This window comes from Mustela nigripes, chromosome 14 (genome assembly GCF_022355385.1).
Source record: "Mustela nigripes isolate SB6536 chromosome 14, MUSNIG.SB6536, whole genome shotgun sequence".
Classification (NCBI taxonomy): domain Eukaryota; kingdom Metazoa; phylum Chordata; class Mammalia; order Carnivora; family Mustelidae; genus Mustela; species Mustela nigripes.
The window spans coordinates 52969961-52997069 of record NC_081570.1 but is presented as its reverse complement, the minus strand read 5'-3'; the positions used below and the strand labels follow the sequence as shown (position 1 = coordinate 52997069).

The 27109-nt window shown below is 45.4% G+C and overlaps 2 protein-coding genes across 3 annotated transcripts in view; one reads left to right on the top strand and one right to left on the bottom strand.

The window, feature by feature from the left end:
* JAK1 (Janus kinase 1) overlaps positions 1-19129 on the top strand; it is a 121553-nt gene extending 102424 nt beyond the window's left edge. For both annotated transcript variants that reach the window (XM_059374989.1, XM_059374990.1), the window contains exons 12-25: positions 3543-3649; positions 6453-6596; positions 7375-7462; positions 7902-8029; positions 8622-8757; positions 10426-10577; positions 11482-11632; positions 11751-11845; positions 12858-13050; positions 13768-13892; positions 14252-14424; positions 15959-16076; positions 17000-17110; positions 17913-19129. In XM_059374989.1, the coding sequence (XP_059230972.1) occupies positions 3543-3649; positions 6453-6596; positions 7375-7462; positions 7902-8029; positions 8622-8757; positions 10426-10577; positions 11482-11632; positions 11751-11845; positions 12858-13050; positions 13768-13892; positions 14252-14424; positions 15959-16076; positions 17000-17110; positions 17913-18008 (1817 nt within the window). In that variant the 3' untranslated portion in view covers positions 18009-19129. The remainder of the gene's footprint in view (positions 1-3542; positions 3650-6452; positions 6597-7374; positions 7463-7901; positions 8030-8621; positions 8758-10425; positions 10578-11481; positions 11633-11750; positions 11846-12857; positions 13051-13767; positions 13893-14251; positions 14425-15958; positions 16077-16999; positions 17111-17912) is intronic.
* RAVER2 (ribonucleoprotein, PTB binding 2) overlaps positions 19126-27109 on the bottom strand; it is a 91963-nt gene continuing 83979 nt past the window's right edge. Inside the window, exon 12 of the mRNA XM_059374991.1 lies at positions 19126-21152. Coding sequence (XP_059230974.1) covers positions 21006-21152 — 147 coding nt within the window. The 3' untranslated portion in view covers positions 19126-21005. The remainder of the gene's footprint in view (positions 21153-27109) is intronic.

Here is a 27109-nt window from a genome sequence, read left to right as displayed (position 1 = left end):
ACCCTATTTACTCACATGATCTCTCCTAACAGATATTCCTTGGGATGCATGATCTTTGGGTAAGGTTGAGGAGATGGAGAGCTGCAGCCACAGGTAGCGAGGGCTGGTGGCAGGTGGGAGACAGGGGCATGATTACTTCGCTGGAATTAGCTGGGGAGGTCACTGGTGTCGATGATGCCACCCTACTAGTCGGGATCTGGGATCTGGTAACAGTACTGGAGAAGCACAGGAACAGACTGAACACCTCTCATGGCTTCTCATGAGGCTCCTGGAACTCCACACCGAATGTGCTTAGTGTCTGTCTCTCCCACTTGAGTATGAACTCTTAAGACAGGATCAGTATGGACTCTTAAGATGGAGTCCATGTTCACTGATGCCTGTCATGTGAAGGATTACAGTAGTAACCACCATATTGTGGGTACCTGCTAATCTCAGGAGCTTTTCATGCATATCTGCATTTATTCCATCTGACAGTGGCTCTTTGTAGCTATTATAGAAATGCGGAAGTGGAGTCTCAGAGATGTTCAGTGATAATAGTAGCAACAAGTAGTGGTGATGATAACGAGGGCTCCTATGCTTCAGGCCCTGTTTGAGGGTCTTTCATGTTCAGAGTCATTTAATCTTCAGAACAAGCCAGAGTGTGTTATAATTCCCATTATATTTGTCTAGGTAGTTAGAGGATGACTGGGGAAGTGAACTCAAGTCTTCCGACTCCAGCTCTGGTGATCTTTCCCATACATCCCATCATGCTCCGCAAAGGTGCAGGGGCGGCTATCAGCCAAGGCTCTGGGGTGAGAGCCAGTTCTCTTGACTTGGCGAAGGGAAGGGCCTGGCAGTGGGGAGAGGAGGAATGAGGCCTGTGTATGAGGCCTGCTTCTGTGGGCTTTCAGAAACCCTCTGTCTTGCCTCTGCCACCCGCAAATTAGAGAAGTGGTAAAAACATGAAAATTAAGGAGAAGGTCATTTTTGGTTCCTCAGTGCTTCTGCCCTCTTAACTGCAAGGTTCTGATGGTCCAACTCCAACCTGCGTTTCTCACTTGAAAGTGCAACTGAGAAACTTCTCATGAAATAAAGGAAAAGCAGGTGGCCACTCAAGTGGATGTGACAGTAAAGCAAGCCCACATCCATCTCTGTGTATTGTCCAGTCCCACTGCCCCTCTCCACGTCTGAAGGTGACCGTGACAAGAAGGGGCTAACCAGTCGCTTCTCAGCCTTTTGGCTAAGATCAAGTGAAGAAGGGGATAGCCAGCCAGCAGAATTCACTGGCCCAGTCATCACTGACCTTCACACTCCCTCATCCTGGAGTGGGGCCAGGGGCGTGATTTCTGCACCTTTGGCTCTGACACTGTAAACTTCTAACTTGCCAAAGCTGGTACAGGATGGTGGTGCTGGCCGAGATGTAATACTGTTCTTAACCTTCTTAACCACAATGGCTGCCAGTTTTGGAGCACTCCCTGTACACCAGGCACTGAAGTAAGCCCTCTGTGTGCATTGTCTTATTTATCCCTCACAGCAGCCTGCTGAGGGGCATGGCTATGTCTCCCATTTTTCTAGTGAGAAAATAGGTTTAACATCTCCCCCAACTCACACAGTTGACTTTAGTGCTATGCTTCCTGAAGCTACCGTACAAATCATCGGCCCATAAATGACGCCCGTTTTCATCCTCCTCTCTGATTTTCAAAACACCTCCACTGCTCCAACCCTTTGTTGGGGACACCATTTAGGTGGCCCTTTCTTGGTCTTTTCTCCATCAGGGCAGTCCTGAGTTGCCTGTTTGAATCTGATTTTATCCAGGTTCCAGAGTGGAGTCAGGATAACAGAATGGAGGAGATCACACTAGAGAAAGGGTACCCAGGATATAGTAATAAGGGGAGCTGGTGCCTGAACCCAGTGTGTGGCTCCCAGATTTGTACCCCGCAGTAGGGCCAGAGGAAGTACAAGCCTGGAGCCATCTGTGACTGAAGTGTGAGCGTTCTGGGCTTATTAACTGCCTGATCTCCAGCAGGCTGTTTAATTTCACTGAATCTCTGTTTTCTCACCTACAGAATAAAAAGAAGGGTAAAGGGGCACCTGGGTGGCTCAGTGGGTTAAGCCTCTGCCTTCAGCTCAGGTCGTGATCTCAGGGTCAAGCCCTGCATCTGGCTCTCTGCTCAGCAGGGAGCCTGCCTACCCCCCTCTCTCTGCCTGCCTCTCTGCCTACTTGTGATCTCTGTCTGTCAAATAAATAAATAAAATATTTTTAAAAAATTTTTTTAAAAATTAAAAAAAAGAAGGGTAAAAGTACCATGTACCTCATAGAATTGTCATAAGGACAAAGGAATTACTGTGAGGAAAGCTCTTAGGGCAGTGGCTGGCCAACAGGAAGCAATCAGAAAATGTGAGCTGAGTTACTTGGCTGACTGCAGGCACCTGGACCTCAGCAGCTCAGGTTCTTCTGGGGTTCCAGAATCCTCTCACTGCAGTCTGAGTCTGGAAGGGGGCTCTCTCAACCCCCACAGTGATGTAGCTTGAAGTAGCTCTGTGGTGGGAAGGCACCTTCTGTGGATTGTAAATTCCACGAGCCCCCTGTGCTCCTAGTGGCCTGGCAGATTTTGTAAAGTGTTCGGTTTGCCATTTGAATCTGTAGAGTTGGGGCGCTGATCTGCTCATAACCTATACATTGAGTTAGCGCCTCCCTGGAGTCAGGCACTGCTGGGAGCCCAGAGAGAGGTTCAGGTACTACCTTCTCTCTGGATTATCTGTCCTGTTCTTTTGCATAAGATCAATGTTGTTTATCCTCCTGCCTTGGTTGCCATTACCCCCTAGACCCAGCAGACTGCTGCTTCCTCCCTGCCCAGCTCTTGTCCTTCAGGTCATATCCTGATTATTCTTTACACAGTGAACAGAAACTTCCTGAGTACCTACCACGTACCAAGCTGTGGAGGTAGAGCAGGAAATAAGATAGACACAGTCCCTATCGGTGGGGAGTATCTCGTCTCCGATTTTTAAGTGTCACTTCCCGGGATGCCTGGTTGGCTCAGTAGATTAACGCCTCTGCCTTCAGCTCAGGTCATGGTCTCAGGGTCCTGGGGTCAAGCCCTACATGGGGCTCCCTGCTCAGCAGGGAGCTTGCTTCCTCCTCTCTCTCTCTGCCTGACCTCTGCCTACTTGTGATCTCTGTCAAATAAATAAAATGTTAAAAAAAAAAAAGAATAATTTGTTAAAAAAATAAAATGTCACTTCTGTAGGCAGACCTTCCCTAAGGTCTTCTATCCGAGCAGATCCTGCTGTGTCAGCCCTCGAGCTCTTGGGTCTGGCTTGGAGAGGAGCTGCACTGATTGGAGCTTTCCTTTTGATGGGTGTATTATTTGATTAGTATAGGCTCTGTTATTAGCCTGCAAGCTCTTGGGGGCCTAAATCAAGTACTTAATAAACATTTACTGAATGACTGAATTAACACATGCACAGATATGTGTTTGATGAGCACCATGGTTTGGCAGGCATTGCCTAACGGATCTTGAACCCTTGCTACCCTGCTCAGACTTATTCATTCTCTTCCACAGAGATCTCCAATCTGCTGGTGGCTACAAAGAAAGCCCAGGAGTGGCAGCCTGTCTACCCCATGAGCCAGCTGAGTTTTGACCGGATCCTCAAGAAAGACATCGTGCAAGTGAGTCTTTGCTAAGGTTCCTGGGTCCACCTCGGGCCTGCCTCTTCACAGCGACTAGTCTGAGGATTTAGGGGAGTGAAGTCGGGGTTTCGGGAAATCCTATCAGAGAATAAATAAGGGCTTTCCTTTCATAGTTAGAGCTGTTCAGCCACCGCCCTGCCACTCCTCCAGCCTTGCCCGGTGTTCCCTAGGGATACTTTCTCTTTGAAGGGAAGTGGATGCGTCAGGCTTCGTGGGGTTTTCTAGGGTTATGGGACCTTCTGTTGTGCATAGGAGTTGGAGAACGGGGTGGGGATGCTGACAGGACGGCACGAATTGGGTGTCCGGGAGGGAGTCTGTGCCGATGACCTGCGCTAACCTACCATATGCTGTGTGACAGAGCACTACTCAAGTTCAAGGTCTGGGTGTTCTGATGATGCTTCCAGAGGGAGCAAAGCTGGGGCATACAGAGCGCAGTAAGGGAGCTGGTGAGGTGCAGTGGCAGCCTGCAGGAGAGCTGTCTTGAGAAATAGATCCTTTGGACCTGTGCTCCAGCTTGGGAGGCCTTTTGCCCAGAGTCTGTAGCCGTAGGCAGGCCCAGCTTCCCTGGTAGCTGCTCTTGGGCTTTGGCTAGGGGTGTGAGGCCCAGGGCAAAGCCCACTTTCTGTTCCATGTCCCCACCCCAGTCCCTGTACACGGAGCCACACACCAGGGAGGCTAAGGAGACAAAATGCCAGCAGCTGTGGAAGGAAGGAACCGTTGACTTCCTGGGAGAGATCACAACTTGGCAGGTGTTGGAGAGCCAATTGTGGGCTCACATCTGTTAGGGAGTAACTTAAAAAAGTAAGTTTTTTACTTTTTTAAGTTAATCCCTAAAATTGTTGAGTAGGGTTTTCAGGAAGTAGAAACCCACTGCTCCAACCGCCCCTCCCACTTCTCTTTGGATACATTCTTCACTGAAGGCCAGCTTTTATTGTTTTCTGTCCCCCTCATAGGGTCAGAGCTGTGGCCAGAAATTAAAATCACCAGGGCAGCAGTACCCTGGGCTTTTTTCTGTCTAAACTTGGCACTGGCCTTGGGCCCTTCCTTCTTTCCTTGCCCTAAAGCCCCTGGGCAGGTCCCAACCATCTGCTGTGCCCCCAGCGCTTGCCAAGCCCACAGTGACTTAGCCCTTGCACATGCCAGCTGTGGTTGCCACCCTTGGAGGGCCCATGGCCTGGAGGGGGAGCCGGCTCTTGCCTCTTGAGTAGATAATCCCATTACTGAGACCTAAGTCCTAAGTAGGGAAATAGAACAGGATGTGGGACTATCAGAGAGGACCACGCTGCCTTGCCTTGGGAGGACACAGATGGCTTCTTGGGGAAAAGGCATCAAAGCAGAGTTCTGGGGGAAGCATGGCAGGTGCCTGGTGAAGGCCGAGGGAGTGGCTCAGAAGGAGGCTGATGGAGAATGTGCCCGGGCCTCTGTGGGTTGCTGTGGAAGCCTGCTGCCATGACTTGGCCACTGGAATAAGCAGCCCTTCTGGGGAAGGGTAATTATTCTGAAAGCATACGGCTTTTACGGGATGTTCTGGGAACACAACTTCCCATAACCTTGATGAATCGCTTCGTGACAGCTGTGGCTTTAATGAATAGTCACAGGACTTTGCCAGGATGTGGGAGACAGGGCAGATGCATCGCCACTCGGCTATGACAGATGACAAATGGTGGCATTTGTGCAAATTAATATACCTGATTAGCAATTATATATGTTCCTGTATGTGGCAGGGCTGATTCCAAGAGAATCCATTTTTTGCATTTATGGAGAAGGTCCTAGGCTAATAGGATGATAGCACCTCAACTTACAGATTTCATGAGATTAACCTTAGTGGCTTGAGAATGCCTGAGTTTAATGAATTGTATTTGGATTTCCCAATATTAAGAATGTTTAAATCAGAATTATTAAAGCTTGAACTGGAAGGGTTCTTAGAGACAGATGATTATGTGAGATGATTTCATTTAGGACTCTTACCACTTATTTGGTGGTGTTATCCGCTTTCGTATGTGAGGACACTGAGAGCCTGCCCTTCTGGTGTCTGCCTCAGTCTTCACACCGCTTCCCCACCGTGGGGTCGTCTGGCAGACCCACATACAAACACGCCACAGATTTGAAAGCTCAGCATGCAGGCACGTGTATACACACGTGCTAGATGGATGGATGGAAGATGAACGAGTCCCTGGTCTGGAGGGCAAACAGACAGAACACATCAGCCCAGCAGATGGTTTCTACCCACGATGTGCCGGGCTCTGCACTGAGGAGCCTTTACTCCTACCTCTTCACTTGGTTCTAGAACAGTCCTAGGAAGTGAGTGCCATGGTTACCCCTCTTTACAGAAAGCACATCTCTGAGTTAGATGGCCAGCGAGCAGTCGAACCACCACTAACAGGCCCCTCTCTTTGTGCCCCAGCCTGTAGTAGAGCCCCGTGGGGTCCTCTCTGCATCGCTTCAGAGTCCCTGGGCTGCTGGAAGTTCTGCAATTGGTCAGGATTATGGTTTAGCCATAGCTTGTTTCAGAAGTTGAAAGGCAAGGAACTGTTTGGGAATTAACTGTCTCCTGGGGCCCAGGAAGGGTCCCATTTCCATTCAGCTAGGTAGCTTTGTGTGTCTTTTGGAGGCCTGACCAGACAAGGCCCCGAGAGGCTGTGGCTATGCAGGCTCTGTCGTCCTTGCCCCACCGTTTCTGCTCCTTCTCGTGTGGCGGGTTCCCATGAAGGCCTCAGTGCCAGACTCGGTTGTCACTGAGCCCTAGAGCGAAGTCACCCCAACCTGCTGCTTCCTCCTCCAGGGTGAGCATCTCGGGAGAGGCACACGGACACACATCTACTCCGGCACCCTGGTGGATTACAAGGATGACGAAGGAACTTCGGAAGAGAAGAGAATAAAAGTGATCCTCAAAGTCTTAGACCCCAGCCACAGGGACATTTCTCTGGCAAGTGTCTTCCTCAGAACCCTGTCCCCTCTCTACCCCCAGTTCTGGAGCCAGTGGAGCACAGTGAGCAAGGAAGAACCTTTGCCTTTGTTTTGGTCTCGTGGTTGTCAAACTTGATATTTAGTCTGAATTCCTTTCATCAAATACAGTCTTAGATGAAGCAGGCATGTAAAGTAAGTGAGGGAGGATTAAAGGTGAAGTGCATGAGCAGCCTATGCCCCTCTCACTCTCGCTCCGTAGAGGTCCTTGTGGTCATTCTCTGGAGCCCCAGGACTCTAGCTGAATCTTCTCGAAGTCCCTAATGTAGTCCAGGGCTATCACTATGCGGTCTAGAAAACTAAAGCCAAAGGGTGTAAAAGGACTTACCCAAGATCCCGCACACTATTAGAGAGTGATGAAGCCAAGTCTCAACAGAGATCTGGTTTTTCACTTACTCTGCTGCAGTTCCAAATGTTGTTATTTCCCAAAGTTTAAAGGAAGAGAAGGTGGTCGATATGAGTATCCAGTGGGAAAATTGTCACCCAGCTTCTGCCCCCAGCCTGGCTCTGTATCCTGTTAGGTTTTCTAAATAGATTCCATATCCCAGCCAGACTGGGCCCTTGGTAAAGTCTTGGCAATGCCCGTGGGCAGTCAAGGCCAGGGGAACAGTTTCAGGACCTGGGATGACGACAGTGGTGAGTGCTCCTGGGTCCCCCTGACTTTCTTTTCAGCAGCGCTCCTTTGGCACCAGAGCTGTGGAGTCTGACCTCTAACATTCTCTTTTGGTCTTCTCCCACAGGCCTTCTTTGAAGCAGCCAGCATGATGAGGCAGGTCTCCCACAAACACATCGTGTACCTCTATGGTGTCTGTGTTCGAGATGTAGAGAGTAAGTGTATTCACTTTGGGAGGGGAGCCTGGCCTGGCTGGGGCGAGTGGCTGTGGTGATGACGATTCAGGGATGATGCTGCCTTCACGTAGCTTGGGCTTCTTGCTTCTTCTTGCAGTCGAGGAACTTGAGGTACTGAGCAGGTCTCATGCTCAATAGTGGGCATAGAATGAAGTCCTGTTTGTTTTTCACTTATTGCTTGGACGTTACTTGTCCCCAGCTCTGGCTACACGCTGTTCTGGACCCAGGAGAGTGGGGTGAGCAGAGAGAGCGGAAGGCACTCGGCTAGGGGAAACACTCTGGGCTTTGCACCTCACAAGGCGTTGCCATCCTCCCAAGCTGATTACCAGCCACTAAAGTGAGCTCTCCTCAGAGGATGAGGGAAATACTGTCCCAGATGTACAGAAGGTTCCAGATGTGGCTACTCTTGTGCTTGTAGATATCATGGTGGAGGAGTTTGTGGAAGGGGGGCCCCTGGATCTCTTCATGCACCGGAAAAGCGATGTCCTCACCACACCATGGAAGTTCAAAGTTGCCAAACAGCTAGCCAGCGCCCTGAGTTACTTGGTAAGTACGTTCTGAGGTGCATGGTGGGCTCCACCAGGAACCAGAATACCCTGTAGGGGACGGCAGGAAGGCAGTCTAGGAAGGCGGGCTCCAAGGGCCTGGGCTCTGTGGTTGAACACAGGTGTGCCTGGGACTTGCTGAAAATGGTCATTTGGGGCTGTTTGTCTGCTTGTGTATGAATCCTGTTTCGAGGGAAGTTTTATCACATCAGGGAACTGACCTCGGGAATGCAACGTAAGTAAGTGGAAATAGCACAATACTTGTCGAATGAGTGAGTGAAACTACTTGGATCAGTAGCGCTTCCCACGGCTCAGCCATTCAGGTGTTATACAGGTTCATTCTCACAAGCCCTAGGAGGCCTGCTCCACCATTATCCCCGGTTTGCTGGTGAGAGAACTGGGGCAGAAGGCCATGATATAATGTGCCCAAATGACACAGATAATTGGGGGCGAGTGATGCTGCCTGGGCCTGGCTGTCCCTGGGGAATATGGAGAGATGAAGCGAGGGGCCAGGCTTGGAAGCAGGGAGTGAGGGAAGGAGGAGAGGCTGCCCCATGGGCAGCCAGACTGATTTCACCCTTTTCCCTCTGTAGGAGGATAAAGACCTGGTCCATGGAAACGTGTGCACGAAAAACCTTCTCCTGGCCCGTGAGGGCATTGACAGCGAGTGTGGCCCATTCATCAAGCTCAGTGACCCTGGCATCCCCATCACCGTGCTGTCCAGGCAAGGTGTGTCTCCCTTCCCGCCCACCCTATTTCCCATCTCTGCCTTCCGCCTTGCCATTCGTCATACCCCTGCTCTAATTAGGGTCAGACCAGCAGAGAGAAGGCGGCTAGTGCTCAGGTGTGTTTCCTTTTGAGAAGGACACTTCGGTTGGACAGGCTTGGTACTGCTGCTGTGCCCTGGGGGCCGGGGAAGATGTGGAGCCGAGGGAGGGCTGGTCTCTGCCCTCTGGGAGCTAACCGAGCGGAGGGAGAAACACAGCTCAGCCAAGGCACATCTTTGCTCCAGGTGCTGGGGTAGCACAGAAGGAGGCTGCTGGGCCTGGGGGTGGTCAGAGGATGTCAGGAGGAGCTGGGTCTCCTTGGTGCTCAACTGGAGTTGGCAAGCCGTTTGGGGAGGCACCTGGGTGATTGCTGGGGTCCTATGTGCTTTGAGGTTATCGTGAGCTATGGTGCTCCACAGGAAGGTGCAGGCCTGGGAGCTGAGACCCTGAAAACAGCGCTGCACAGTTGTGCTAGGAGGTCATATCTGGGATGTCAGCGAGCCCCTGGGCCTGGGGCCCTGACCTCTGCTGGCCAACAGTTTCTAGCACCGAGCACACTGCCTGGAGCTTAGAGTTTTGCTCAGTAATTCAAAGAACGGGCCGCATTTGGAACGGAACCAGGATGAAAACAAGCGTTAACAAATAAGACCTAAAATACCCATTCCTTAGCAGGGAAATGGAAAGCCTCCTTTCATGCCTGTGTCATGCTTATCACCCACCCAACTTCCCACAGTCTGTGCAGATTCAGTCCTAAATCTTTCAAGGCTCCTGTCCTCAGCAAGCATCTGAGACACAGACACAGGAGACTCCAGAGCAAATGGAGAAGCCTGGGTACCCCACAAGAGATGCCATTTGAATGCTGTGTGCATTCAGAGAGAAAGGGATGTCATCTAGCTGGGGCTGGAGCGTGACTCAGGGAGGCACTGGGGTTTCCTGCGGGCCCTGTAAGTCAGTGAGGTGGGCTTGACCAGGAATGTCCCACTCAGGAATGGCCCGCCTGACTCTTTGCAGCAGGAGCCGGGGGCTGTAGCATTTATTAAGGGACATTTCTCTGGATGCAGCAGGGTTGTCTGTTCCCATTGCTAGTCTTGGCCAGAAGCCTGAACAGGGCTGCAAAGTAGCCAGGGGCAAGCGATGTAGGAGAACCTTACGTCCGTCTTTTTCCTTTGCCTTTCCCACAGAAAGCAAGCACAGCACAGCAGGTGGATTGTGCAGAGTGCGTGAGGTTAGCCGAGGCCTGGCCTGGGTGTGTGTGCCTCTCTTCCTGTCTTTCCTTTCTCAAGCGTTGGTTCTCCTTCCCCAGGGTGTTGCCATCTACCCTGGGTGCTTTGCTCTGTCTGAGGCCAGAGCTTCAGAAGACTGGCCCTGCATGACCCTCCCAGGGGTGTGTGATAAACAGGCACACCTGCCAGCCCTGACAAAGACTGATGGATCTGAGGTGCTAAGGGCGAGGGGCCAGAAGACGGCACCTTTTCCAGCTCCCCAGGGAAGAGTGTAGCCGAGGACCGTGTTTGGAAACACTGCTTAGAATAGTTGCTTCCTTAGTTCACGGTTCCTGCTGCAATGACCATGATTTACTTCCCAGGCGATTCCGGAAACTGATCTGGAAACATCTCCCATCTTTTTCCAGAGTGCATAGAACGAATCCCGTGGATTGCTCCTGAGTGTGTTGAAGACTCCAAGAACCTGAGTGTGGCTGCTGACAAATGGAGCTTTGGAACCACACTCTGGGAAATCTGCTACAATGGCGAGATCCCTCTGAAAGATAAGACCCTGATTGAGGTGAGCAGTTGCTGTCCAGGGTACGAGCCAACCGAAGTCTCCTGAGCCGTCAGGAAGCCTCATGTTGTGGGAGGAGGTGGATGTCTGTTTGAAGCCCCTCCACAGGCTTACTGGGTATGTGACCTCAAAAGTGTCACTAAACTGCCCTGAGTCTCAGTTTCATCATCTGTAAAATGGGGTAAATAACACCTACTTCTTGGGCGGGGCTGTTGTGAAGATTAATGATGCATGTAGAGTGCCAGGCACACAATATGTGCTGGTAGAACATTATAATATTACTTGGCTCCATTTTAAATGCCCGCTAGTCATCAAAAATAACACAGATACTTGCTGAGTTTCTTTACTGTAGATACAGATATATAGGCTGTATTTCTTAATATCATGAGTTCTTTTCTAGGCAGTTAAACATGTCTTAAAATTTTATAAATTTAATGTAAGAGTTGTCTCAGTAAGTTCAAATTTACTTAACTAATTTTATATTTGGCATTTGGGTTGTTTTTAAATTTGTAATGTTCTGTCTCATTCTGCAGGGGTTATCTTTGAACATAAATCTTTGTTTGTATCTGACTTATTTCTGAGTCATTCGATAGTTGGAATTAATGAGTCAAAGGATTTGAAGAATCCAAAGGTTGTTACACATATGGCCAAGTTGTATTCCAGGAAGGTTGCATGACTCCCCGGGAATACAGCTTGTTCTGGGCTGGGGTATCCTGCCCATCTTCCTTGTGAGTTTCTATGGGGGGACTAAGATTTCCCCAGGCAGCAGTGAGGCAGCAGTAACACACATGTTTATGAAATCTACATTGAAGTATAGCAGTTGGGAACTAAATTAGGGGTGGTAACTGGGCTAAAAGGTTAGTGACTGGTTCCTTTGGTTTCTTCCATGTGGTTTTCTTCTTTACAGAAAGAGAGATTCTACGAAAGCCGGTGCCGGCCAGTGACACCATCTTGTAAGGAGCTGGCTGACCTCATGACACGCTGCATGAACTATGACCCCAACCAGAGACCCTTCTTCCGAGCCATTATGAGAGACATCAACAAACTAGAAGAGCAGAGTAAGACAGTCGTGCTCTGTACCTGAGAACAGCCAGTGCCCATGGGAGCGGGTGAATAACGAGGGGCCTGTGAATGCCAGTCATCCTTTGTAATGTGGTTTCTTTTCTCCTCTGTTAGATCCAGACATTGTTTCTGAAAGAAAGCCGGCAACCGAAGTAGATCCCACACATTTTGAAAAGCGGTTCTTGAAGAGGATCCGTGACTTGGGAGAGGCAAGTTAGACTGGAGTGCCCCACTGACCCTGTCACCTTTCTGTGTGTCCAAAGCCGCTCTCCATTGTCTCTCATTTGGGGCCAAGGTTTATGAGAGGTTTTTGCATTTCCTTGAGGCTGGTTGAATCCAAGCAATTCTCCATTTAACAGGCACACATATGCCTGCCTGTCCGGGGGGCTGGATGTGCACACAGGATGTTGGTCTGTTCCTTCCAGACTTGATTCTTCCCTGAGGGATGAAGAGAATGGGAAGGGAGAGAGCTAGGGGAACAGGTCGAGATGGGGTAGAAACAGAAAAATCCCTGTCTGGGACTTCCCTGGGTGGCTGTATTTGGCCAGGCTGCTTAAATGGCAGATTCATTACTACACAGGCCAGATAGAGTGTTATCTTTTCCCTGGACCTTGAATGGGAGTTTCTGAACAGCTAGTGGGGCCAGAAAAGCTACTGCAGTTTGCGTCTTTGTCCCTATTTTCTGTAGTTCGGTTAAGTGAACATGGGCTGCGGCCCACGCTGGGTGCCTCCTGTGTGCTGAGGCTGTGTGCTGACGCTTTACAGGCACAGTGTCCTCGTTCCTCACACCGTCCCCACGAGGCTGCTGCTGCTGTGTGTGGGGAGCCCCTCCGGAGCCAGCTCAGAGGCTGGAGTGACTGGGCCCACATCACTGTCTAGCGCTTGTCAGCATCTGAGCCCATGTCTTATAAACATGCTTCCTGCGGGGCCAGAAACCACTTTCATTTCCTTTTGGGTTACATTTCCATGGAAACTGGGATTGATGTGTCTGTTCCCCAGCCCCCTAATAGTCCCCTCCATGACTTGTCTTAGTCCAGTCATGGAGAGGATGGCCTGTGAGGCCACGGGAGGAAGGGGCCAGGTAGGAGCTTGCCACCCGTAAAGTTGGGCTGTGCTGCTCACCCTTGACCTTTCCGGGAGCAGCACAAGGAGCAGGCATCATGTACGTGTTCCTGCTGGCTCCTCATGGGGCTCATCAGGCACGTGGATCTTTCCTTCTAGGGCCACTTTGGGAAGGTTGAGCTCTGCAGGTATGACCCTGAGGGGGACAATACCGGGGAGCAAGTGGCGGTGAAGTCCCTGAAGCCCGAGAGTGGAGGCAACCACATAGCTGATCTGAAGAAGGAAATTGAAATCCTAAGGAACCTCTATCACGAGAACATTGTGAAGTACAAAGGCATCTGTACAGAAGATGGTATGTTGGGCACAGTGGGGCTGGTTTGAAGAGGAAGGGACTATCTGGGGTTGAAAAGCCAGCGTGAGCAGGCAGTGCCCTCAGCCTTATCTGGGCCACCTGAACATGCTCGCTGGTGGTTCACAGGAGATCTGGGGCTGTGCTGTCGTATGCACGGTCCTGTCCCTCCATGTGGAGCTGCCAGGGAAGCCCCCCAGCTGCCCCCGCTGCCAGGGATGCCCCCAGCATTCTCCCTTGGGTACTGGAGGTTGGACTTCACTCGTCCTGGTATTCACACTCAGGCCCTATGAAGCGGACACCGCTGTCTACTTTTCCTATTCTGATACAGCCCTAGTGGGATCTTTCATTGTCTAGGTGGAAAGCAGTATTGACTAAATAGCATTTCTTTTTTTACAAGCCAATATAATACATATTGTGCCTAAAATGGGTAATGAAATGATGGGGCTCATAATTTTTTTAAAAATCAGTCATCTACAGTGGTTTGCAGAGCACTGTGAGCTCAGTGGATGCTGACAACTGGGCTGTGTGTGTATAGGAGCTGTGTGTCTCCCTTCGTTGCTGAGGATCCCGAGGTTCTGGAGCTTAAGGGTTTCAGTAGTGATTCAGGAGTGACACCGAAATAGTGTAGGGCCTGCCTCTCCAGCTCCTGCAACCCTCTGCTCCCACAGTTCCTTCATCTGGAGACCTTGTGCTGATGGGTGTTTTTTTTCTAAACAGGAGGAAATGGTATTAAACTCATCATGGAATTTCTGCCTTCAGGAAGCCTTAAGGAATATCTTCCAAAGAACAAGAACAAAATTAACCTCAAACAGCAATTAAAATACGCTGTTCAGATTTGTAAGGTAAAAAAACAAAATTAAAAATAAAGATTAAAAAATCGGGCACTCTGTCCTGGGTACTTGGGTTGCAATTAGTCTGCAAGTGGGAAGCTTTCCAGTAATTGTACCTGGGTTCGTTTTGTGCTGCATGATTTGGATGAAAATTAGCTGGTACTTAGAAAACTGATTTGTTAATATGGCTGACTTAATGTGTATTTCTTTGAATTGGGTTGGTCTTACTATTCTTACATTAAAAACAACAAAGAAGTGACAGGTAAATGAAATGACGTTGGTCCTTTTTCGGGAAGAAGCAGTGATGGATACAAAACAGAACCTGAACCGACCTTTAGCAAATGCACTCTCCCTTCACCTCTCTCCCTCAGGGGATGGACTATTTGGGTTCTCGGCAGTATGTTCACCGGGACTTGGCAGCAAGAAACGTCCTTGTTGAGAGTGAGCACCAAGTGAAAATTGGAGACTTTGGTTTGACCAAAGCAATCGAAACTGACAAAGAGTACTACACCGTCAAGGATGATCGGGACAGCCCTGTGTTTTGGTAACTGAATCTAATGTTATGTTAATGTCTCTCAGTCCTCCTGCCCCAGTCAAGGTTAGAAACAACTTCCCACATTTGGAATTGATTGATCTGTGCCTTTGAGAAACACCTGTTACGCTGTTTCACTGAAGGCATCCCACACAGAAATGCCTGAGTTCATCTGACACCATCTTCCAAGGAGTGGGGGATACCAGCCGTCCGGTGACTCAGCATTGCCAGCTTCCCAGGAGAGGGCATTCCTCTGACACGGTCCTTGAAACCGTTAGTAGTTGCAGGGGTCACATGCCTGCGCAGGAGGGTAGGAAGGAGGAAGTGGCGGGAACGAGTTGAGGAAGTAGGCGCTGACAGATTCAGGGAGATCCCAGACAGCGCAGAGCAGAGCACAGTCCACAGGGAACTTGGCTGTCTGCTCAGGGATCACCAGGGTGTCTTGGTCAGGAGCGTGCACCCTGTGACCCCTTGCAGCCTGGAATGCCATCCAAGGGAGAAGTTCTTTAGGCCTCTACTCCAAGGCTCCTGCAGAACAAAAGAGCACCTCCGAGGTGTATCCCGCATGGACACAAGCCTGGATCTCTCCACCCAAGGAGCCTAAGCCTTTGTTCCCTCATGAATGTGGATCAGGGCCAGACTTTGTGCCGGGTGCAAAAGATCCGTGCAGAAGATCTGCTTGCAGAAGAACAAGCAGACTGAGTTTAGAATTGAATGGATCAGGCAGCCAGTTTCTTGGTGGTAAAAGCATAGAAGGGTTCAGGCTTGGTTTTCTGGAAGTCCTGTTAAGGCTTTAAAAGATCTAGTGGGTTTGTAAGGGTGGCAGAAGAAAGCATGTGTGACTAGCAAGAGTGAGAAGAGAGCAGTGAATATCCTGGGGCCTGCATCTGAATCAGCTCGGTAGGGCTGGATCCCGAAGTGGGCACTCTCGAGGACCTGCTACGGCGGAGCACTGGAAGTGGAGCCGCAGAGCTGGCACTCCAGCTTTGAGCGTTGGGATATATCACTGGAGGTGTAAGAATGGCAGCTTTTGCTTTAAAAAGACCACTGGGGATGGGTGGGGAGCAAGACTGGAGCCAGGGAGTCTGATTCAGCCAGAGCCAGTGAGGGTGTGATCTAGGGCAGTGGTTAGGACATGACGGTGGGGCTTAAGAGAATGGAGTATGTTTGAGAAGCATCTGGGAAATTGGATACAGAGGTGCCTTCGTTTCTGGCTGGGGAAGTTGGGTGCCATCCACTGAGGCAGACCTTGGAAGAAGGCTACACGGTGAGGTCACTGCTAACTAATTTTGAACTTGCCAAGAACACTTGGGGCATGTCATCCTCTGCCTCCTCTACATGGGCAGCACCTGCTCTGTGGAGCGGAAAGCACGAACTGTCTACTACTTCAGAGTGGACGTGTGCCACAGCGAGCCTGTGATGGTGGTGGTGTTCGGGTCAGATGTGTGCTTCAGCAGATGTGTGATTAGTATGTTCAGCACTGAGAGAAGCCGAAGGAGTGATTTTTTGGAGTTGCTCTGTAGTTTCATGATCTGCTTTCTTTCAGGTATGCTCCCGAATGTTTAATTCAGTGTAAATTTTACATCGCCTCTGATGTCTGGTCATTTGGAGTGACTCTGCATGAGTTGCTTACTTACTGTGACTCAGATTACAGCCCCATGGCGGTAAGGCTTCTTTGTCCCTTCGTCCACACCTGGCACCCATTGAAAATGTGTAAATTTTGTTCTTAAACGGAATCCAGTTAGGGTGTTGCAGCGGAAAGTATCACTTTTCCATTTAACATGGTTTGTCACTTGATACTTGTGGCCCTCTCAAGTCCTCATTTCACAAGAAGCTCAAGTTCTAGAAAATGCTGCTTAACTTTCAAGGATCTCACCTGTGTGAGGAATCCAGGGACAGTTTCTGGGAGAATAAGGGGGCAGTGGGGAGGGCCTTATTTGAGCCTCAGGTATTCATTAATGAGATTATTTTCACTGAGACAGGCTCTTCAGCCAGGGGAAGGGGTGGTTTGGTAAAGTCTGAGAGCGTGATTACAGACTAATCACTGAGAGCTAATCAAGATTTTGGGCTTCCATTTCAATGTTTTTTTTTTTTTAATATTTTTTTCTATTTATTTGACAGAGATCACAAGTAGGCAGAGAGGCAGGCAGAGAGAGAAGGGGGAAGCAGACTCCCCGCTGAGCAGAGAGCCCGATGTGGGGCTTGATCCCAGGACCCTGGGATCATGACCTGAGCTGAAGGCAGAGGCTTTAACCCACTGAACCACCCAGGTGCCCCTGGGCTTGCATTTCAAATTACTAAGGAGAGGGAGGGAGGCCTGGGTGGCTCAGTGGGTTAAGCATCTGTCTTCGGCTCAGGTCATGATCTCAGGGTCCAGGGATCTAACCCTGCATCAGGCTCCTTGCTCAACAGGGAGTCTTCCTCTCCCTCTGCTGTTTCCCACCTCTAATAAAATCTTTAGGAAAAATAATTACTAAGGAGAAAAGCCTTTTTATTATCTTAATTTCCAGGTAATTCTAGAAATCTTACTTTAATCTGTTGATATAAACATGTACTAAAATATTTGGTTTGGTTTGATTTTACACAGTTGTTCCTGAAAATGATAGGCCCAACTCATGGCCAGATGACAGTCACAAGACTTGTGAATACATTAAAAGAAGGAAAACGTTTGCCTTGTCCACTTCACTGCCCAGATGAGGTATTTGGGGGCCATTTTACAGTAACATTCAATTTATGTTATGTTTTCAGGGCTTGAGTTATCCAGCAAGGGTTTGGGTGGAGGGGTGGGAAGAAGTTAAAAAAGTTGTTTTTAAAGTAATTTTCTGAAGCTGAATTTCAGATCAGACATCTGAAAAACCATCTTTGATGACAGCCGCAAGTTCTGTTTAAAGTAAGGATTCCCTCCAAAAGTAGGCTTACCTCAGTGAGCACCCTAAAGGATCACAGGAACACAGTCTGGTGTAGCCCAAATGTGACACGTTCATATAGAGTTGACTCACATGGGATTAAGGGAGCTGACTTCCTACACAGTTGAAAATCTGCATGTGACTTTTGATTACCCAAAACTTAAGACTGCTGTTGACCAGGAGCCTTACTGATAAGAGAAAAAAATGGTAAGAGAAAATACATTTATAGCACTAGATCACATTTATTGAAAAAACGGTGTATAACTGGACGTGCACAGTTGAATCTGTGTTGTTCGCGGGTCAGCTATAATTGCATGTTCGTCAGTAGCATTTATGACATTTATTCAGTTTTTTGTATTCTAAAGTGATTTGAGCCTTTAAGGCCAATTCTTAGACTATTGGAGATGCACTGAAGAGTTTGTATGCATCAGAGAACAGCCAGTGAGGACATTTAGGGTCTACACTGAGATGTGATGACCTGGACTTTTTGGAAGGTTGATTCATGAGCTTCTCAAGATAGATTGTTTATCAGTAATACTTTGAGTAATAAGAAAAGTCCATTTCCAAAAAGTTTTTTTTCCCCTCCTCTTACAGGTTTATCAACTTATGAGAAAATGCTGGGAGTTCCAACCATCCAATCGGACAACTTTTCAGAACCTTATCGAAGGATTTGAAGCACTTTTAAAATAATTAGCATGAATAACATTTAAACTCCTGTGTATCAAGTCCTCCTTCCCCAACCAATATCCAAACCATTTAAAATTTTTAATGGAAAAAAATTTGTATTTGGGTATGTAAGGCACACGGTGGTGCTTATTATGTGTAAGTACTTCCCTCTTGAAATTTGGTCCCTGTAATAGAAACAATAGAAAGCACTTAAGCACTCCTCCTTTTGGAAAGAACAGAAAGCACCCTTCTGTTTGGCTAGTGTACTGCCCCAGTTGCTTACCAGAAAATGAGAGGAGCCAACAAAAGCCCTTGTTCCCAGCTGGTTGGAAATGCTTTCCCGGCAGATAGAGGTTGACGGATGTTGCCAGTACTCTGACATGCCCTCAGATTTCAGGGTCTCTACAGTGCTAGCCCAGGCGTTCTTGAAATATTAGATACCCGTTAGTAGACTATTGTTTCTATACAAAGCTGAGTGTATTCCTGTCACCAGTAGGGCTTAAACTTTGTTTCTTCAGTGGCTTTGCTCCTATCCCCATGGGTGACCAGCCGTACTGATGTCTGGGGACAGTGGTGGAATAGAGACTCTGCTGCCTGTTGATTCTTGAGAGCCAGGCCTGTGCCAGCGCTTTCCTACCCAGGAGCCCTTTAGGCAGAACGGACTCCCAAGACCCCGGATGCTAGCATACGTGCTTTTCAGAAATGCTCCTGTCAGTCCTTTGCTAACTCGACCACTGTGCGGCGAGCTGTTGCAGCGTTGGCTTTGGATGTTGTGTGCAACCAGTCCGTGTTTCCGTACCTAACCATCCATCTGCAAGAGTTCAGCAGCTACTAGACAGTTTTCAGTTTGCTTGGAGGTAGCTGGGTAATCAAAAGTGTCTAATCTCTGATTCAATGTGAACCCTAAGAACTTGACCAAGAGTCTGAAAAACTTTTTGTTAATGCTGTCTAGCATTTGTTTGATATCATTACTTTTCTCCTGTTGAGCCTGAAAGAGCGTTCTGGATTGATTCAATGGCAGCAATAAACTTGCCATTTAAATTTATTCAATAACCCGACATCACCAAGGTCTCTGTGTCAAACCTGTGGCCACTCTATATGCACTTTGTTTACTCTTTATACAAATAAATATACTAGACACTTCACATGCATATGCCTTTTAATATTAAGATTTCACTTTCAAAGCATTCAAACTGTTTACATAGAAAAATAACAGTATAGACATTGCAGGGGGGTGGGGAGTTTGGTAGTGGCCCTTAATACAAACACCACTTGATTTATACTTATCTGTTCTATCCAGTGACAGGGCAGATCCCCATGGGCTATCATCCAAAGTACTTAGTTCTTTCACCCTCTTCCTGCTTTCATTTTGCAGCTCTGACTTAAAATTCACCATCTGCTGGTTGTATTTTCAGAGGTATGACTAAGCACTGAAGATGCTTAATGCAATAGGAAATGGGAAGGAGAAGCGCAGAACATGGAGAAACCATTATGCATCTGCTGAATCATAACTGAGTGATGCCAATCCTTAGTGATTAACTTTCTAGCTGTCACTTTCAAGTAGAAGTTAATGTATGAAACAAATTAGACCAATTTCTTTAAAAGTCATATGTATCAATTTTAAACTTGATAATTAGAATAGGGTACCTTATTAGAAGATATGTAATGATCTGATTTCAAAAAGACTAGGATCACAAGGAACAAACCTGGAAACTTCTAGGTGGCAAAGGGTTTCTCGTGTTTAATACCAAAGTCTTCGGGAAATGGTGATGTCAAAAGTTATATGCAATAAACACAATTCTTGCCAAAGTAAATTGACTTAAATAGCTGATAATTTTTCAGCCTAACACTACAAAAGAATAAGAGACAAAGCAGAAAATGAAGTATAACTCACTAGCTCAAAACTGTTACATTTGTTACTCTATAGTGCTCCTCCAGAAAGAGCAGTATTGACTGTTGAACTATACTGTGGAAATAGGGCATTTGAGGATCAAAATAGGCCTTTTTCTAGCAATTAGATCATCATTGGTTTATGCCATGAAATCAGACATAGAAACCTACATTGCTTGCCACTTACAAGTCTGTTGCAGAAGTTAAAGGATTAGGGAATTAGTGCCATTAGACCAGGGGTCAGCACACAAGTAGCTCTAGATAGTATGTAAATGAATGAGCATGTTTGTGTTCCAATAAAATTTTATATATGGACACTGAAATGTGAATTTCATAGAACTTAATTCAAGTCTGTTCTACTTCATTTAAAAATGTAAACCTCAGTCTTAGCTTGCAGACAGTATAAAAAACAGATGGAGGACGGAACTTAACCCCAGGGTGTAGTCTGCCAACCCCTGAAATTATTTCACCAAAGCTACTTTTTTCTTTTTTCAAAAATAGCTCGTTTTTCACAAAAGGTATAAATGGTAGGTAGAGAACATTAAAAGTAAAGCATCTGCAGTTGTGTAGAACTTGGACATCACTCTGGCTTTTATACTGCAGGACTGATGTAGGGGTAATTAGTTTGCATGTAGAGCATCTTTATGACATTACCAGCACTGCATTTTGTACTTACACTCTTGTAGTTCTAGGAAAAGGTCTAAAAATCTATAAATGAGATTACTTCTAGGGAAAGTATATTGAAATGCACATTGGCATATAAGAAATTCATTCTTCTAAGGCTCAGGAAACAAGACTGTTTCCCATTTATTGCTTCATACTTTTATATATGGTGTCAAAATTATTCCCAGTCCTAAACAAGGAATATTGGAACATTGTTACTTTCTCCAATGGACTATAAGTTAATACCAATTAAGATACATCTAATTGTAAAGGAAAATGTCCTCCATTGTCTTATCTTATTGCTACTTATTTTTTATTTGGCAATTCTGCTTGCTGCACGATACAGTTCCTTCTGGGAAATTAGAAACCCGTATTTAAAGGATATGGCTAGTCTGAATGTAGTTAAGGCAGCGATGAACAGCAGAGATACTGCAAAAACCTTATGAGGTTATAAGAAGAGAACTTAACTCAGTATACACGCTTCTTTTTTAAGTAGGTTTCCATGTAATATGCTCCTGTGCCCTGAGAATGCTGGTCAACAAATTCCACAGAACCACCTTCTGGGGCAGAGATGAGATATGATGAGCCTCGCTTTTCATTTCTCAAAGAGGATACCTATGAGAAAAAGCACATATCTAAATTAAAAGTTGGTTTATTCACTAACGATGTTTATAGGAAAAGCAATTCTTCTGATTTGGCCTAAAAACCAAAATAGGATAAATAAAAATCTTAATCTGTTTTAACTTTTTGATAGATTTGCTATTTCAAAACCACTTGCGGAACTTAAAAAAATATATATATATATATCTATATATAAACCAGCCTCTGAGTGCCCTCTCCCCTCTACCCACAATATTTGGGCTTTAAAAAAAAAAAAAAAAAGCAATTGTATTGCTTCTGCTGTCCCCACCTAGTTAAAACCCACTGACTCAGAATACCTGTGTGACATGACCATATTCCTCTGAGAAAGGTGAGTGGGGAAGAAGTTGAACTGCATATCAGATTAGTCACAGAAGTGGCATACACGAGTAGGTATAAAAACAAATAGTTCCAGACCCAGGTGAAACTTGGGTGTGCACAGGGAATTCAAGACACTTTCCAGAGCTCAAACATGGTAGCAATAGGAAGATCTTGAGCTTACTTCATCCCATAGAGGCAGCAACAACATCTATGCAACTAATTCTGAAGGATGACCTGAAGACTGACAGATCTTCCACAGCTAATAGCAGAGAGAAGGCTACACTGAAAAAGGAAAGAACAGAAATGCAATATGGAACCCAACCCCAGCACAACTACTCACACACAGGAGGGACATCATAAGCACAGAGGAGCAAGGGGATCACAGCCCATACCAAATACCACCAACACTGCATTGGGAAGGTGAGTATCCATATGTCTGGCTTTCAAAATCAGCAAGGCTTACCTCCAGGAGACCTGGAGAGCTGTAAGAAACTGAGTCTCCACCCTTAAAGAGCCGACAAGCCAAACAACGGCCCAACACACAGTGTGTAAGACCGGGTTCGAAAAATAACTGGGGGGGGCGCCCGGGTGGCTCAGTGGGTTAAAGCCTCTGCCTTCGGCTCAGGTCATGATCTTAGGGTCCTGGGATCGAGCCCCGCATCGGGCGCTCTGCTCAGCAGGGAGCCTGCTTCCTCCTCCCTCTCTCTCTGCCTGCCTCTCTCCCTATTTGTGATCTCTATCTGTCAAATAAAAATAAATTTAAAAAAAAAGAAAAGAAAAATACCTGGGCTATACATGGAGATTTATTGACTAATTTTAGGGCATGTGTCAGTGGGGCAGGGATCTGCAGCATATTTTTCTGGAAATAAAAGTGCTGGCCAGCACCATTTTTCAAACATACAAGAGGAGCCCCATAAGGCTATCATCTGATTTTTCTGCAGAAACTCTACAGTCTAGAGGAGTAGTTGATACATGCAAGGTGCTGACAGGATAAAATTGACTACCAAGAACACTATATTTGGCCTTACAAGAAATGTTAAAGGGAATTCTTTAAGTAGAAAGAAAAGACCATAACTAGAAGAAAACTATAAAAGGAAAACCTTTTGCTGGGAAAAGTAAACATAGTAAAGGTAGTACTTTAATCACAAAGCCAGTAAGGATATTAAAACTCTAAAGTAGTAAATATATGCAAAAATTAGTCAACGGATACATAAGATATAGAATCATATACATAAAATATGGAGGGAATAAAAACTCCATGCTTTTAAAACGTGTTTGAGCTAAAGTGACCATCAACCCAATATAGACTGCTGTACACATAAAGGTTGCTACATACGCACCCAGTGGTAACCTAAAGCCTATAGTAGGTAAAGGGCAAGGAATCTAAGCATAACACTCAAGAAAGCCATCAAACATAAGAGAGGAGAGCAAAAGAAGAAAGGAACAGGAAAAAAGTTAAAATAACAGTGAACACACCAATAATTAAATGTAAATGGACTAAATGGTCCAATCAAAAGACACAGAATGGATAAAAAGAGCAAGACCCAAAGACCCATCTATATGCTACCTACAAAACACTCACTTTAGACCTAAAGACATATAAAGATTAAAATGAAGATATAGAAAAAAGTTACCTCATGTAAATGGAAGCAAAAAAAAAAAACCCAAAGAACAACAAAACACACCCTACAGCTGGGGTATCAATATTCAGATAAAATAGACTTTAAAACAAAGACTGTCACAAGAGAAAAGGTCATTACATATTGATACAGGGATCAATCCAAGAACATGTAACAATTGTAAATATTTATGCACCCAATTTAGGAACACCTAACTATATAAAGCAAGTATTAAGAAACAGAAGGGAGAAACTGACTGTAATACAATAATAGTAAGGGATGTTAGTTAACACACTACATACCCCAGCTGTGGTAGGGCCATCTATATCAATCCACAGCTAACATAATGATGAAAAACAGAGCATTTCCTTTAGGATCAGGAATAAGACAAGGATGTCCACTCTTGCCACTTTTATTCAAGGTGCTATTGGAAGTTCTAACAATTGCAATCAGACAAAAGAAAAGACATCCAAATTGATAAGAAGTTAAACTGTCAATATTTGCAGAGAACAGGATAATATATATACTAAAGACTCCACCAAAACCTGTTAGAATTAATAAATTAACTCAGGGGCACCTAGGTGGCTCAGTCAGTTAAGCATCTGACTCTCAATTTTGGCTCAGGTCATGACTTCAGGGTCATGAGAGGCCTGTGATGGGTGTGAAGCCTGCTGAAGATTCTTTCTTGCCCTCTCCTTCTGCCCCTTCCCTCAGCACACTCTCTTTTTCTCTCAAAGGAATCTTTAAAAAATAATAAGTTAATCCAGGGAAGTTGTGTAATACAAAATCAAGATACAGAAATATGTTGCATTCCTATACAATAATAATGAAATAACAGAAAGGAAAATGAAGAAACAATTCCCATTTACAATTGCATCAAAATAATCAAATATTTAGGAATAAATTTAAACAAGAAGGTGAAGGACCTATCTTCTGAAAACCATAAGACACTGATGACAGAACTCAAAGATGACACAAATACATGGGAAAAATATACCATGTTCATGGATTGGAAGAATATATTCTTCTTTTTTTAAAAAAAGATATTTGTGTATTTATTTGACAGTGGGAGACAGAGAAGGAAAACAAGCAGGGAAAGTGGAAAAGGAGAAGCAGGCTTCCAGCGGAGCAGAAAGCATGATGTGGGGGTCTATCCCAGGACTCTGGGATTGTCTGACCTGAGCCAAAGGCAGATGCTTAATGACTGAGACACCCAGGTGCCCCAGAAGAATATATTCTTAAAATGTCTATAATACCCAAAGCACCCTACTAATTTAATGCACTATCAAAATATCAACAATATTTTTTCAGAACTATAACAAAAAAAATCCCCCAAATTTGTCTGAAACAAAAAAGCCCCTAAATAGCCAAAACAATCTCGAAAAAGAACAAAGTTGAGGGTATCACAATCCCAGATTTCAAATTATATTACAAAACTGTAGTAATTAAAACAATGGTATTAGCACAAAAACTGATACGTAGATCAATGGAACAGAATTGAGAGCCCAGAAATAAGCCCATGTTTATATGGTCAATTAATCTATATCAAAGGAGGCAAAAATACACAATTAAGGACTGTCTCTTCAATTAATGGTACTGAGGAAACTGGACAACTATATGCAAAATATTGAAACTGAACCACCTTACACAATACACAAAATAAATTAAAAATAGATTAAAGACCTAAGTATGAGACCTAAAACCATAAAACTAATATAAGAAAACAGTAACCTCTTGGACATCAAACTTAGCAATATTTTTTGGGATCTGTCTCCTCCAAGGAAAACAAAAGCAAAAAACCCCCCCAAAACCAATGAGTAAAAAATAAAATTGGGCTTACATCAAACTAAAAAGTTTTTGCACAGTGAAGGAAAGCATCAATAAAACAAAAACCAAACCCATCTGCTCCTTCCAGCCCACTGCAAACCACCAGTGTCTCCCTAGAAGGAGTTTTAAAAACATGTCTGTGTCCAGATTTTTTGGCTGCCATCCAAGGGATGATCTCTAGAGAGCCTGACTCTGAGAGCCAACAGAACTTATATTCATGAGTCCCGCAGTACTGTAGGAAACAAACAAACAAACAAAAACCACAAATTCTTTAAAAAAAAAAACAAAACCCACCTATTCTTAATGGATGCAGGAACATCCCTCTCTAGCTCCACCTATGACTATATACCTGGGCCCTGCACAGGGGGAACAGGCAGAACTTCCATTTCTAGCTCTCCTTGGAAGAGGTTTAACTACATAATTTTCCACTTGCCTGCCTGAGTGTCCACGTTCCAACCAGCCTGCATCTAGGTGTTAACTGTGACCCATCCTTTTAGGACATGGACATGTTTTAGCACACTCTCAACTACTGGGAGTCACTAACAACAGAAGAGGAGGCTTGGACAACCACAAAAGTTTGAGGGACAACTAAGAGTTAGGTCAGGTTCATCCCTACACACCACCATTCTGTCCAGACCGGGATAGGTGGCTATTTTATCTAATGTCCAGAAACCAGTGGAGAGAGTCCAAGAAAATGAAGAAACAGGGAAATGTATTGCAAACAAAAGAACAAGATAAATATTCAGAAACAGGTTGCAATTAAACAGAGATAAGTGATTTGCCTGAGAGGAGTTTGGAATAACAGTCAAAAAGTTCAGGAAAACAATGCATGAACAAAGTGAGAATTTCAACATAGGAAATATCTTAAAAGTACAAAACAGAAAACTCAGAGCAGAAGAATACAACTGAAAAAATTTGACAGAAAGTTTCAGCAGGAGACCGAGCAACTAGAAGAAAGGATTCGTGAACTTGAAGACAGGTCAGTGAAATTCATCCAATCAGGGTTGAAAAAAAAAAAAAAAAAAAGAACAAAGATAGTTTGAGGGACTTATGGATCACCATCATACAAATTAATATATATATTACAGAGGTCCCAGAAGGAAAGGAGGAAGCAAAAGAGGCAGAAAGCTTTTCAAAGAAATAATGGATGAAAATTTCCCTAGCCTGAGGAAAGAAACACATCCAGGTCCATAAAACTCAAGTACCAAACAAGATGAATTCAAAGAGACCTATACTGAGACACATTATAATTAAACTGTTAGATAGTAAAGACAGAGAGAGATTCTTAAAAGGAGCAAGAGAAAAGCAAGTTGTTATGTAAGGGAACCCCCTTAAGACTATAAGCAGATTTTTTTTTTTAGCAAACCAAAAAACCTAACACCATAAAACTCTTAGAAGAAAAAATAGGTGGTAAACTCCTTGGCACCGGTCTTGGTGATGATTTTTTGGGTTTAATACCAAAAGTTAAAGGAAACAAAAGCAAAAAACAAAGCAAGGGGGGAGTGCAAGAAACTGAAGAGCATCTGCACAGCACAGGTTACCATCAACAAAATGAAAAAACAACCTACTAATGGAGGAAATATTGGCAAATCATATATCTGATAAGGGGTTAATGTCCAAAATATATAAAATGCTCATGCAACTCAATAACTAATAACCCAACTATGATTATAAAATAGATGAAGGATCTGAATAGACAACTGTCTAAAGATGTAGAGATAGCCGATAGGTACACAAAAAGATGTCCAATAGCAATATCATCAGGGAAATGCAGATCAAAACCACAGAAAGTAGGAATGCATAAGCCTGTGATCGTACATGGAAGAGAGTAATGGCCAATGAAGTTGGAAAGACATTCTGGGCTCAGTCATGAAGGGAGTGAGAATGAAATATCACCTCATACCTAGTAGAATGGCTACTATCAAAAACTATACTGGAATTAACATTAAAAACTTAATTAAAAAAAAGACCAAATTAACAAATATTGGTGAGGATGTACAGAAAGGGGAACTTTTAGGCATTCCTGGTGGGAATGTAAATTGGTACAGCCACTATGAACAAACGTAGAGGGTTCCTCAAAAAATTAGAAATAGAACTACCATTCAAATACCTGAAGGAAACAGAAACACTAACTCGTAAGTGGTAACTGGTCCCCATGATAACTGT